Source organism: Eretmochelys imbricata, chromosome 8 (genome assembly GCF_965152235.1).
Source record: "Eretmochelys imbricata isolate rEreImb1 chromosome 8, rEreImb1.hap1, whole genome shotgun sequence".
Classification (NCBI taxonomy): Eukaryota; Metazoa; Chordata; order Testudines; family Cheloniidae; genus Eretmochelys; species Eretmochelys imbricata.
Window position 1 is genome coordinate 77,149,831 of NC_135579.1, and position 15,116 is coordinate 77,164,946.

General features: G+C 41.4%; 1 protein-coding gene across 5 annotated transcripts in view; it reads right to left on the reverse strand.

Annotated features, from left to right (window-relative positions):
* The window catches only part of PKN2 (protein kinase N2), a 139,280-nt gene extending 125,566 nt beyond the window's left edge, over positions 1 to 13,714 (reverse strand). For 2 of the 5 annotated variants that reach the window (XR_013346846.1, XM_077823994.1), the window contains exon 1: positions 13,412 to 13,711. Coding sequence is in view for 4 of the 5 variants with exons in the window: in XM_077823994.1 (XP_077680120.1) it covers positions 13,412 to 13,459 (48 nt within the window). In the remaining variant the exon portion in view is untranslated. Of the gene's footprint in view, positions 1 to 13,411 lie in introns of all 5 variants that reach the window. The other 3 variants (XM_077823996.1, XM_077823997.1, XM_077823995.1) reach the window with 2 other exon arrangements.
* Positions 13,715 to 15,116: the final 1,402 nt, after the last annotated feature.

Sequence of the window (15,116 nt, forward strand, 5' to 3'; positions counted from 1 at the left end):
AAATACAGAATTACTGTAATGTCTCCCACACCATATCATACCCATATAAATTTAACTCTGTCCTTTGGTCACTGGCAATAGACACTGGGACCATGCAAAGCCTGACTTCTCAAGAAAGCCTACTATTTTCTGTGTTGTGTCCAACACAATTCTACACTACGCCATCATGCCTCTTCAAACACTCAGACCCTCACTGTGTTAGGTGTAACAAATTACCAGACTTGCCATCTGAAGGATATGCAACTGCAGCTAGAGTTTTTCAGGGACCTCTTTTTTCTGGTGTTGCTATGCAAGAGATCCAAATAGGTGAGATAAGGAAATACCTTCTTTTTTTTTTTTTTTTTTTTTTTTTTTTTTTACAGAGCTAGATTCTTCACAGCCCCTCAAAACAAAACACAGAATGAGTAATCTCAGAAATCTGCCACGGACAGGACTTGAACTCACAATATGTGGTTGTTGCTCAGATTCAGTGTCTTTAGTATCTTCCCCATAGCGATCCACTGACTGACATCAGGCATGCCGCTATGCCAGAGGTGGGCAAACTATGGCCTGCGGGCCCCTCCTGCCCGGCCCCTGAGCTCCTGGCCTGGGAGGCTCGCCCCCGGCCCCTCCCCTGCTGTTCGCCCACGCCCGCAGCCTCAGCTCACTGCACTGCCGGCACAATGCTCTGGGCAGTGGGGCTGCGAGCTCTTGGGGCAGTAAAGCTGCAGAGCCCAGCCTGACCCAGTGCTCTGTGCTGCATGGCGGCGCGGCTGCAGTGCCGCTAGCCACCGGTGCTCCAGGCAGCGCGGTAAGAGGGCAGGGGAGTTTAAGGGGGCGGTCAGGGGCCGGGGGGGGAGGGGAGGGGGCTGGTGTGGATAGATGTCGGGGTGGTCAGAGGGCGGGAAACAGAGGGATTGAATGGGGGCAGGGGTCCCGGGAGGGAAGTCAGGAAGGAGGGGGGGGTTGGATGGGGCAGCGGGGGGCAGTCAGGGGCAGAGGTTCTGGGTGCAGTCAGGGGACAGGGGGTGGTGGATGGGATAAGAGTCCTGGGGGGGGGGGGGGGGAGAGGTGTCGGAGGCTGGGCCACGCCTGGCTGTTGAGGGAGGCATAGCCTCCCCTAACAGGCCCTCCATACAATTTTGAAAACCTGATGCGACCCTCAGGCCAAAAAGTTTGCCCGCCCCTGTTCTATGCACTCTTACTCGCCACAGAGCAGTAGTCCCAGGGCATACGTGTAAATCATTGTAGTGTGGATCCCAAACATGCCAATCTGAAGAGCTAGAATGAACCCAAAACTTTTAAAATACCCTCTGCCACATTGGGCAAGCAGTACTGGATGCTAACAGAGGTCAAAGTCAATCAGATAACACTTGGGGCTGAGGGAAAGGGGCGGGGATGGACGGACAGTGCAATAGTTTGAGCCATAGGTATGAGCAAAAACAAATAATAATAATAATAGAAAAGTTTATGACAAGGCTTTTTTCCCTCCCCTGTGCTCTCTATCTCTGTAATCCTTAGATAAAATGATCCCAAGTTTACACCAAAAAACCTACCCTGGGCCCCACTAAAGCCCAGAAATGTTCAAGACAATCTGAATATGCATGTGGATTTTAGAACACTTTGGAAAAAAATCAGCTTTTAAACAGAAAAATCATAGGTCAGCTTTAAACTATAATATAAGGGTCACAGTAAGCAAGGGCTACTCCATAATATTACTAAAATTCCTGTTGAACTACAAAGCTTTGTTTTGATGTGCTAAAGAACTTCTCATATACTTTCTATTTTGCCTGTATCTAAAATTTTTAAGTTATCTACTTTCAATTTCTCACTGTTTCTCCCAAAAAAACCCATGGCACGCCACCTTCAATAAAAGCCAGCATGATTACTGGGACTTCTATTTTATAATCAAAGACTATGTTAAAAAGAAGCTAAAGTTGAGTACATAGGAGCAATATTCGGTATAAAAGTTGCAGGTAGGTTTTATTATTCCAAAACCAAGCGTAAACCTAGAAAATTCAGAGTTAAAGTTCAAATTAAAATCAATCCCCACATCTTAAAGTAAAGAAATGCATAGTTATAATAAACATACAACCTTACCTGTCCTGTTGCGACACTATGCAACAGCCACACAATTTTAATGTACGACAGTAGATCTGATTTTTTTAAAAATTGTGTCAGTATAAAGCATAGTTAAGATATTTGGATACCCTTATATTTCCATACCTACAGAAACTTGTGACATGGAACTTTCTAAAAGATCTGAGCTATATTATCTCTATCAACATTTGTACATAATAGTAACTTCCTCAAACAACTCCCATAGACAGTTTACACAACTCTATTTGTTCAGTGTGTCTTACTTGATTCTTTGTAGTATTTACACAAGAATACAACTACACCTTAAAATGAGAAAGTGCCTATTGCTCTGATAGATTTCCATTCCTCCACCCCACCCCTTAATATACCTTTGCTCCTGTTTGCATGTGGAGACGTTATCTGAATCACTTAGTCCAGAAACATCTTTCCACCTCGGGCAAATATCTGTCACATTAGTTTTGGTACCTACTTCCTTTGGTAATTTAACAAACAAGCACACAGCAAGGATGTAATATATGCATTTGGAATGTTCATATACATGTAGTTCTCTTATGTCTATAAAGGCAGTGTGCAAAACATGACCTCTTAAAAACTTCTGCATATCAACTTCTATAAATTTCGTCTAAAGAGGTATATCAGCACTTATACTTAGAGGGTTGGAACAATATTTTCGGTCTCACTGCCCAGCACACTTTAATTCTGCCACCTATTACTTTTAATTGATTTATAATCCAAATTAAAAGTTACTCTTTCCAACCTGGTACAGTTGAAAACACTTTTGTAATGCTAACTCCCCCCACACTCTTCTGTGATCAGTTCTGAAGCCATGATATGCAAGCACATATACCTGATTATGCACATATTACTAATTCCTCTCTTACTGCTCTAGATCTAAGTTTCAGTTACACTCTTTTTCTTGTCACCCAAAAAAATGCTGCCAGAGAGTTATCAAAAGAAATACCTTTCAACTTGAACAGGAAAAACACTGTTACTGCAACACTGAAAATAAGATTCACTCATAATTTGAAATCTATAATCTTTCTTACCACCTCTTCACAAAGAAAATGGTTAAAAAAAATCTTCAATAGGATCATTAGTTTGTTGTAAAAACTTCAGTAAACTACAGAAGTACAAACAGCAGCCACGAATTAGACCCATATTTTCCAGCTCCAGACACCATATCCTCAGATTTGTACTTATTCAGGCATCAAGTAAAGAGTTTGTCTGTCTCTAAGTACTGTAACAGAATCTACAGTAAAGGAAATTGAGATTTCTAAAAAACAACAACACAGGACTTCAGGCAAAAAGAGATCATTTTAGCTAATTAGTCCATATATACCCTACAAATTTCAGCCAGCATAACAAAGTCAGTAGAGATTGTGAAGAGGTGTTATCCCTGACCAACACCTGTGCTGGCAGAAGTCCTTAATGTAGACTCATTTATATACTGGCAAACGTTTATCCTACTTCACTCAGTGGAAAGAGGAGGCTGGAATTAGCTATGCAGGCAAAAGCATAGTTTTGCTTGAATAAACTACATCTACATCTTCTAGTGTACATATGGCCTTAATGCAAGGCATAGGAACATGCATCTAACTTCAGCAATGTCATTAAGACGGACAAAGACTAAGTAACACTTCCCTCCTAGGTTTCAAAGTGGTAGCCGTGTTAGTCTCCTCTCATACTAACTGGCACAACCCATAGTCAGTGGAGTTGTGCAAGGATGTATCTTCATCTACCCTACCAAATAGGGCCCTACCAAATTCACGGCCATGAAAAATGCATCACGGACTGTGAAAGCTGGTCTCCCCTGGTCTTTTGTGTGCTTCTACCCTATACTATACAGATTTCACGGGGGAGACCAGCATTTCTCAAATTGTGGGTCCTTCCCAAAAGGAAGTTGCGGCCGGGGGGGGAGGAGGGGTGTCATAAGATTATTTTAGGCGGGTTGCGGTATTGCCATCCTAAGGGTAGCAGTATCACAAGCCCCCGCTTCCCCCGCACCCACACACTGAATAACCTTGAGACATTCTCCCCTCCCCCCCGCCACACACACAACTCCTTTTTGGGTTAAATTTCAGATTTAAATAGCTGAAATCATGAAATTTACTATTTTAAAAATCCTATGTCCGTGAAATTGATCAAAATGGACCATAAAGTCGGTAGGGCCCTAGCCATAAACATGAAGGAAATGAGTGTCTAAATCTATACACTCAATAAAGCAGCAGCAGCATCAGTAACAGAAGTGAATAAGATATTCTTCTCATACTATTTCAAAAAATATAAGAAGATTTAGGAACTTCTTGAATGACGCATTGTTCAATGGACTCCAACTTGAAATCCAGTCATTTAAAAGGGATAAATAACCTCTTTCCCAGTTCCCATGCCAGTTTTATTTTATTTACACCATACTTTTTTAAACTTTCTCTCTTACCTGTTGCTGCTTAGAAGACCCACATAAATTAATGTGTATGTAGATGATGTTCTCATGCTGCTGCTAATAAATATACATAGTGCATATAAACCAAATTAACCATCCACCTGGAGTTTGGCCAAATTTGAAGAAATTAGGTTGTAACTAAGCAAAGTTATTAATTATTGTAAACATTATTAACACAAGAAATTCAGAGTACAAGTTACACTTAAAAGAAATCAAAACATGTTAAGATACACAGGCTCAGTTATGGTTGAAAAATACAACAAATCTATTCCCTTCAAAAACCACTTTAATATAGTCTGTGACCACAAATACTAAAATACTTTAATCATAATTGTATGGTTATTGGATGGCATTACTATATGTTAAAGGAAGAAGAGATAAGTGGTCTGTGAGAAACATATTTAAGTTTCCTGACCTTTGTGTATGCAAAATTCTCAATCTTAATTTTTATTAATTTTTTTCAATAATAAGATCACTGATTCAAGGAAATGAAACTGAAGACAATTTGTAAGTCATCTGCTTTACATGTCCCTGTCAATCTATCACCCTCAGACCATCCAGCATGTTTTTCCAAGTGTTTTGTTGGCTTTATGAAGCCTCAAGTTCTTATGCCACAATAAAGCAGTTTTTAATCACTCATTCAAAGTGTTATAAAATCAGGCATATGAAATTAATATAAAACTCAACCTAGCATCATTTTTAAAAAGTTAATCTAAAACTTATGAAAGAAGCTAGCTCAACTATGTTAGAAACTAAGCCCACTATTCCCAAAAGTGGTAAAGCACAGGTAGTAATAATTAAGCTTCAACACACTATTCAAATGTCTCATTCATGTTCTGCAGGAAACATCCCTAGAGGTGAAAGTCCAGTTTAGTCTCTATTCTCATTCAATCACTGGCACCTTAGCGAGCAATGAAACTACCAACTAGTGCCAAGTGCAACAGGCGTTTTGGTGATAGGGAAAAATTAGAGACCACAGTATATAGTCCACAATGCTTGGTCACTATGAACCTGAGGCAGATGTGAAATGATGTTTTAGGCCCAGATTCAACAGTTCATCCCTACTCATCAAAGCACTTACCCATGTATTTATATGCTTTGCTGAACTGGGGATTTAGAGATGAGATTGCCTATCCCACTATTAATCCCTTGAGCCACCTCACCGTCAACATGAAGTGCATGTACAATTAGTTTTTTATAAGGAATTCTCCTAGGGTATTTTGAATTCTACCATAATGAATCCCCAATCTCACCATATACAAAACTGCTCAGATGGTGGAGATATTATGCATGTTGTGAATACATATCTGTGTCATTATTGCCCATTACCATGTAACTGGATGCTGAACAAAAGTTAAAGCAACTGTCTTGGATCCAATGACCCAGGAAGCACCAACTACCGCTGAGTAAAAGAAAAGGTAGCCAAAAATTATAATGTTAACAGGTCAGCTGACAGGACATCAGTTCAGAAGGTGTCTCAAAACCAACATATCAATAAAACTACACATTTAAGGATTATTTTTGTCCCATTAAGAACTTTTCCAGCTTTTCAAAATGTTTAAAGAGAATCAAATGTTAAAAACAATTACAATTAAAGTGTATCTTAAACCCAGACAAGCAGAGAAATTTAGAGTTAGAGCTGGAAGTCCTCCCTAAGCTCACCATGTTATGGGAACAGTATTCAAGGATCTGAGAAATACTGGGCAACTCTACAGGTACTTCAATACCTATGACACAAAAGGATGGTCAAGGGCAATTTTAGCCTTTGCTGTGAGTTGTTTTTTGTTTTTGTTCTGGTTTTTTTTTAGTTCTGTAGGAACAGAGACAAATAAGTTATTTGAGGGTAATCTTTTATAGTATACTTATTTCAGAAATTAAACTATTCAAAAGAGAGTAACTAGGATACTTGTGCAGTTTTAAAATTCACTCAACTATTTTAACTAAGTTTGAGTAAAAAATAATATTTAGTTCTTATATAGTGCTTTTTCATCCGTAAATCAAAGTGCTTAATAAAGGAGGTCAGTATCGTTATCCCCATCCCAACTGAGGCACAGAGAGGTGAAGTGACTTGCCCAAGATCACCCAGCTCCAGCTGGCCAGTGGAAGAGCCAGGAATAGAACCACGGTCTCCTGAGCTCCAGCCCAGGGCTCTAATCCAAAACATAAACACTCAATATTCCATTTCATTTAACACAAAAATAATTTTATAGTACTCAAAACAGTGTACAACTTACTTCGAAAATAAGTCAGTTATTTTCAGGTATTACACGTGTCATTGATACCCTGGCCAACCTTTCCCCCTCCCAGTCACATTCATTTTTAAGTGTTCTTCTCCCATGTAGAAGTGTGGAAAAAAATAAACACAAACATAAGAAGTTAACAGTACAGGAAAGTGATATACAAAATGTGCCATTAAGTTAACGGAAAGGATTATTTTTCTCCGCCATTCTGTTATGATAATGTTCAGTGTCATTTCAAAAAATAAAAACACACTTCTGTCTAAATTAACTTGGTAATATCCTTTTAACTTATTGCCACTTGGAGGTAAACATTTAAAGTGACTTATGAAAGGTTTCTGTTGTGAAGTTTAGCCTGGAAAGATTGCTGGCAATATAGTATCTGATTAGTAAATCGGGTAACAGGGCTGGCTAAAAGCCTTCATCAAAATCAAATTTCTATGAAAACATGAAACATTTTTTCCTTTATTCTGCTCAGGTCCATAGGAATACTCCAGAAAAAGACATTTACAAATTAAGTTGTTATTTAGGTAAATATACCTGTTCACATGTAAGACCTAATTCTGAAAAAATGTAAATAATTTACTAACTGCAGCAGCCCAATTTGAAGAAAATGGAACTCCTCAACATACTAGGCTATGGCCTGTAGTATTAGTGGAATTAGATCTTAATTCTTTGCCACTCAGTTTAAATTTAAAAACTGCTGCCAATAATATACTTAGGATATGTCTACACTATGCAACTTTTAGCAACAGGACTGTCTCACTTCAACCGTGTCCCAAAAGGCACACAGCATAGCCGCTGTTTGTCAGCTCCCCAGCTCACAAAAAACCTTCCATTCCCAATGAGCAGCGTTAGCGTTGTCAGCCGACAAAGTGCTGTTCGCACCAGTGCTTGTTGTTGGCAAAACTTTTGTCTTTCGTGTGTGTGTGTTTTTTAACACCTCTGAAAGACGAAAGTTTTGTCGTTCAGTTGCCAGTGTAGACATAACTCAAAAGAACAAACTAAGGCTAAGTGCTAATAGGTGTTTGGGGAAAAATTTTGAATGAATATGAAATTTAATTATCTAAATATATTCTATAACATCAATAAAAGGGGTTTAAAGAGCAAAATCAAAGCCTGTACCTCTAAGGACCAGGTCCTATACACAATTAGCACATCAGTAACTTTACTCATATAAATTCTGTAGTCCAATTTAATATGCATAAGTAAAGTTATTCACATGCATAAGTATTTTCATTATCCAACTCTGTATCAACTTCTTAATGATATGGCTTCTGTTAAGCTTCACCACTCTCAAGGAAGCACCAGTAGTTTGAAATAGGCAACACTTCTTGTACAAATTGTAAAATTTACAATTAGAAAACAGAACACTACACACAAAACATCATTTGTAATAACTTTCTCCCTGTGAAGCTGAAGAGGGGAGCATATGTGGATGGCTTACGATGCAGATGGTAGATCTTTGGAAGGGAGGATTGTGTTTTATTTTAAACATATCTGTTTAAGTTGTGAAATAGATGATGTTCTATATGTAAGATACAAAATGTCATAAAAGCAGGTTTTGCGTAGGCTTTTAGTAATTCCCGTCTTTCTCTCAAAATTACTACTACTGTTTATGTAGCACAACAGGAAAGACTTATAATACTTGATTTATACCTAAGTAATTATTCTTCCTCACCCCTATCACTCTGTAGAAGTACCTGAATTGTGTGACATGAAGGGACTGTCTCTAGAGGTAAAAAGGTAGTTTGTTTTCCATGACTTTGGCAGTGTCATCTGATAAGCCAACAAGAATGCCAAACAGAACCTATTAGGAAAAAATCTGACAGCCCACCAAACTCATTTCACATATCTTCATTTGATAGCTATGGATCTGTATTTCTGACCTTTGACAAATCTGAACCAGCAACCTAGAGACAAGTGCAAGATTTTTCCATATCTCATTAATAATTCTGTAAACAATCCAGTACTCTTAACTTTTTTGTATTTTACTGAAGATGGATATAGAAAATTAAGGTACCAACTGAAATCTATTTTCCTACTTACTTATGGAAACCAAAAGAAACTAAGTTTAATTTCTTTTAAAAAAAATCAGATATACAGTCAAACCTTGTGTTTGCTATATAACAAGTGTCCAGTTAATATGTCAAAGTTAGCAAAATCTCTCTTTGTAAGTCAAGTTCATTTCGAAACAAGCATATTTGCTACAGTAACTGCTGCATCAGTTCCTAGTAAACCATACTGTCAGCTACTTGTGCATGTTTTCGCCTTATCATGCTCATTGTATTTTGCCAAGACTGAAGTATTGTCCAACAACTAAACATTACCTTCTAATTACAAAATTCTAGCAAATACTTAGACTATACCTGATTTAGGTAATGCTTTGAATCTTTACTGTAAGATCAGTTGGTTCTATGCATTCTTTTAACATTTTCTTAATACTCTCCATTAACACAGATATAAAATATTTTACAGCATCTTGTAATGTTGTTGCTGTCAGAGAAAACAAAGTTGTAGATTTTGTTACTGAGAAATTCCAGATTACCAGCAAACACACTGGAAGCCACAGTTTATTGTTCTCTCATTCTGCAATTCCTTACTCCACATAGCCGAATCCCAAGCTAACTTGACTAAAATACAGTGAAATGTGACTCGGGAAAACACAAGGCTTTAAAAATGGTCTTTAAAGACTGAATGAAATTACAGTGGAAACTGAATGAGACATTTAGAGTGGTCGCTGTATGGGACCTTCAACAGGAAATCTGTCAATTTCACAAAAATGAGTTAGAAATCGTTTCAGCCAGTACACCTGCTCCCAAGTTTTCTTGTCAAAAGACCCACATGAACAAAAGGAGAGTATCTTGACTACCTAGGGAAAGTTCTGTCAAATACACAAAGTAAAAGTAAAAATAAATTCTCCAACCCCTATCAGTTACAGTAGTTTTAGAGGTTACTTGTAGGTAAAAAATGTGCCAGTGAATTAAAGAAACGTGAGCGCAACTGTGCACTCCTGATGTGAACTACAGTTAAGTGCCTTATACTGGAACCAGTTCAAAGAAAAAACTTTAATGTACATGATTTAATACAATCTCATTATGTCTTATTTTAAATAATAAGAGTGGTGAATTCAAAATTCTAATATGCAATTTTTCCAGAAAAAATAAAAATCTAATAAACCACGATTTAAGTGAATAATATAAAAGGATAAGAAAATGGGATATAAAACTAATTATATAACTTTCACAAAGTTGTCCATTCTGATATGATGACTCCTTTCTATATTTTGCAGAATTGACAGAATAATAAATTTAAACTTCATTTGGATTTCCTTGTTAATATTGTAGGTTTCCTGTATTGACAGCTAGCTTTACATATATTGGTACATATTATATATTACTACTAGTAGTGTAGAAAATACAGAAGACACAGGATTTGTTCCACTCTTGGTTTTTCCACAAAAAATGTCACTGTTCTCGACTATGCAGTTCTGCTACAAAGTTTTCTAATAAATATTTCTAAACAAATTCAGTTTCACCTCTATTCATATTCACTTTTTTGTATATGTAACATTGTGACAACCATTTAATTAAACAACCATTTAATTAAAATTAAACATATCAAATGAAGATATGTGAAATGAGTTTGGTGGGCTGTCAGATTTTTTCCTAATAGGTTCTGTTTGGCATTCTTGTTGGCTTATCAGATGACACTGCCGAAGTCATGGAAAACAAACTACCTTTTTACCTCTAGAGACAGTCCCTTCATGTCACACAATTCAGGTACTTCTACAGAGTGATAGGGGTGAGGAAGAATAATTACTTAGGTATAAATCAAGTATTATAAGTCTTTCCTGTTGTGCTACATAAACAGTAGTAGTAATTTTGAGAGAAAGACGGGAATTACTAAAAGCCTACGCAAAACCTGCTTTTATGACATTTTGTATCTTACATATAGAACATCATCTATTTCACAACTTAATGAAACAGGGATGTTTCAAAAACGTCACACAACTTGGGTATCAGCAATATCAAGTTTTATTAAAACACTGATAGTTTATAAAAGGTCAGTACAAACACTTTCTATAGAAAGTCATGTTATGAACCAGCAATTGGAGTTTAACTTTTGAGCTAGTAACCCGCCTTTAGTCTTGTTCTCATTATAGGCAGTAAGTCAATAGGCAGATCATGTGCCAAATCCAGACTGCCAGATGGTTTTGAATGGACCACAACATTTCTTATTTACTTATTATCATCATTGTTACTGCGGCGTGAAAAATGTTTCTCTAGAGTCTGGACCTTGACTATACCTTGACCAAAAAATATGGACCATGACAAAAAATAATTGACTACCCTTGCAGTAAGTAAATGAAGTATGCTCAATATTCATTGTACATTCTTTCCGTTAGACCAGGGGTGGGCAAACTACAGCCCGCGGGCTGGATCCGGCCTGCCAGCCATTTTAAGTCTGCCCTTGAGCTCCCTCTGGGGAGCAGGGTCTGAGGCTTGCCACGCTCCAGCTGGCGCGCACGGTTGGGAGCCGCTCCATGGCCCCTCTCCTGTGCTCCAGTCAAGAAGCAGAGTCAGGGGCTGCTCCACACGGCTCCCGGAAGCAGCGGCATGACTGCACTCCAATGGCCCCCCTCCAGCATTCCAATGGGAGCTGCAGGGGCAGCAGACAGGACAGCGCATAGAGCTGCCTGGTCACACAGTCAGGTAGGAGCTGGAGAAGGGACATGCCACTGCTTCCGGGAGCTACTGAGGTAAGCGCCGCCCAGAGCCTGCACCCCTGAGCCTCTCACCATGCCCCAGCCCTGATCCCCCTCCCACCCTCCAAACCCCTCATCCCCTACCCCACCCCAGAGCCCGCACCCCAGCCGGAGCCTGTACCCCAACCCCCAGCCCTGATCCCCCTGCCCTCCAAACCCCTTGTTCCAACCCAGAGCACCCTCCTACAACCCAAACTTCTCATCCCCAGCTCCACCCTTCTCCAGCCCAAAGCCCCCACCCCCAACCAGAGCCCTCACCCCCACCCCAATTTTGTGAGCATTCATGGCCCACCATACAATTTCTATTGCCAGATGTGGCCCTCGGGACAAAAAGTTTGCCCACCCCTGCCCTAGACTCTTAGCAGTAAGCACGTACATACTGTAAACATCACTACTATATTTTAAAAAATTACATGCAAATTACTCAAAGTAAAACATCTTCCTTTCAGGCATCTTTTGTTCATTTCCACTCAAATTACATGCTTTCCAGTTACAGACTTTTTCTTTAGCTTATTATCCTATTACTAACTTGAAAGTGATATTCAGAGTTGCATCTTTGCCCTATAAAAACTGTAACGCCTTATTTTGTATAGATTTAGTAAAGTTCTGAAGTCTAAACAGAGGCTTGGGGAACAGGGGGCAAGAGCTACCAAAAATCCATTTCCTAGCTGAGAAATAATCTAACATGCAGTAGAAGTACACAGCAAGTCTACTCTAAAAATCTCTATTTAGTCTTGTAGTCAAAACATATTGGAGAACTGTAACAGTTACACTGTTCATAGTCTAACTCCATACTTCACACAAGTCAAAGAAACTGGTCTGTTTTCAGAGAGGCTTGGAAATGACAAACAGCTGCATTTTCATAACATTCTACCAGTTATTACTCTATAACTAAAGAAAAGAGTTCTCTGAATGCACTGAGCTAATTTATATCTGTCCATTTTCTTCTCTGCATGGATTATGAGTCCAAAGCCTACATACAAGAAAAGCTGCATCTGGTATGATCATCAAGCACTTCAACGGGAATGAAAAAACAAAAACAAAGAAAAATACTTTCTATTAGAAAAAGACTGGAATTAGACCTGACTGGTTCCCTGCTGGAGAGAGCATTTGCAAGTGACACAGCTGAAAAAATTGTTCTACTTCACATCCTCTACTATGCATAGGGTGCCCAGCACTGACTAGCCAATTACGTTTATTTCCTTCGATGAACCGACTCGGGTGTTTGTAAACATAGCTTGATGTGCACCTAAGGGGCTGAACGAAGCGAGGAGGAAAAAGGGAAATCTCGGCAGCGGCACGTGGAAGAGAAGGGACCTCACACCACTTGCACAAGGATTTCAGGGGCTATTAATCTGTTTGCGAGCTCGAGCCAAGGCTTGGAGAGGCCGTTTCAGCTCACTCTCAAACAACCTGCCCAGAGGGGGGGGACGCTTCCTGAGTCACTCCGGGCATTAATCCGGGGAGGGAGGGAAGCGGCTCGGGCCAAGAAGATTATCCTCCGGCAGCGCGCGCTAAGCAGGAGCCCAGACGGGGCTGGGGGCCTGGCGGAGGGGAAGGCGGCTGCCCCAGCTGGGGAGGGGGAGGAGAGAGACCAGAGCCGGACCCAAGCGGGGCGGCGGAATGTGACGGGAATGGGGTGGGGTCCATCCCCTCAGCACCCGCGGAACCGGCCTGCGACAGGCCGGGGGGGGAGGGTCTCAGCGTCCAGTCTGCGGAGCGTTGTGCCGCGGGGGCCGGGCCTGAAGGAGCCAGGGGGCGGTTGGATTCTCCAGGCAGCGGGGCTGAGACGGGACGGGACCCGGCCCTCGGGGGCAGGAGGCGAGCGGGCTGCCCGCGGCGGCCAGAGCCCGGACACTGAGCGACCCCGGCCCCGGCCCCGCTTACCTGGAGGTCGGTGAGGAGAATCTCCCTCTCCGCCGTGTTGGACGCCATTGCGCTCTGGTTTGAACTCCGCACCTGGACGTTGCTGCTGCCGCTGCCGCCGCCGCCGGGGAGGGGAGGGAGGCGGGTCCGGGTCCGGGACTAATCGGGGGGAGGGGGCGCTGAGTGCTCAGCCCGGGCGGGAGGCTGGGGGATCCGGGAGGGGCAAGAACCCCCCCTCTCATGGGGGTCGGCGCGAGCGCGGCGCTGCGCTCCCCGGCTGGCTGGCTGCCCACCCGAGCTCCGCTTCCCCCACCCTGGCTCCTCCTTGCTCGGCTCCGGCAGCCCTCGGCCGCCGCCTCCACCGCTGCTGGCTGGGGCCGCCCGCCGCGGCTGTCGCACCATTTGGCTGTCACCCTGTCGCAAACGCGTCGCTGCTTTGCGGCTCCCTATGAGCACGTGATGGGATGGGGGGGTGCAGGTTCGTGGGGAGTGAACCCTACAGCTTGCCACTTGGGGCAAAGCGGGAACGGGCCGAGGGTAGGGGCCACCCTCCCGCATCGCTGTGAAGCGGGGAATTGGGAGGAAATGGTGCCCCCCATTGTTGCCAACTCGTGATTTTTTGTTAGGTTTTTTGCGGGAAGCCCTTCGTCCATAAATCCCCAGCTCCTGGAGTCCTGTTACTACGTAAACCTCTCAGCTTTCCTAAATTTCTAATCTTCATGGTTGCAGTGAAAAGCTCGAATCTTGAAGCACAAACAACAGATAGTCCAGTAGAACACCACCTCCCCTCCCCCAATATTATTTTTAATGGTGATTTCAGGAAGCCTGACTCAGGATTTATGACCACTTGGATTTGACAATACAGCACACAAACATAGCCCAGAAGGAGGCTGAGGGGCAGTTCAGTAATATGTTTGATATATAGACAACAGTGTTTGTGCCTGGATTTGGGCAGGAGAGGCATCTCTGCCACATTTGGGGATTAGGCTCATTCACTTATCCTCATTGCCTCCCCAGGTCAGAAGGAATCCCACTTTTAAACCATTTGTTTCCTCCTCCCTGCCACTAAGGCCTGGTCTACAGCCAACACAAAATTGCTCCAATATACCTGCAAATATGATTTCAAACCAGTTTAATTAAGCTGGTGCCAGGCCAAGTGTGGACGCTGGGTTACAGCAGTTTAGCTTGTTTCAGTAAATGTAGTGGCTCAGTCTAAACTGATCATTACCATTTATGAACTAATGGAAGTGTGTCCACACAGGGATTTGCACCTATTTAAAATTGCTTTACAAATAGATTGTTAGTTAAGCCAGTGCAATGTATTTGTATAGACAAGGTTTAAGCATAGCTTGTATACTCTAGAACTGGAATTTATGTTTTCACAGATATAAAAAAATCAAACAATAAATTACAATGACTATTTCCAGGCTGGGCTTGCCAGCAGAGATTGGCCAGAACAGCTTGAGTGTACTCATACTACTGCTGCTGAGCAACAAGGAAGCAGCAACACTCCCCAGCAGAAGCTGGCATGGGGTGCAAAAATGTGAACATGCGGACTGTCTTTCTTACATAAAAACAAAGCTGTCAAAATAGTTCTACAGTAATCATATCAATCTGTACCTATATTTTAGGGGTATCTTTATAGATAAGATATAGATAAGGCCTAGTTATTTATAACTCAACATAGTTACTTAAACCTGAATCCTGCAAACACACATGCTTAACT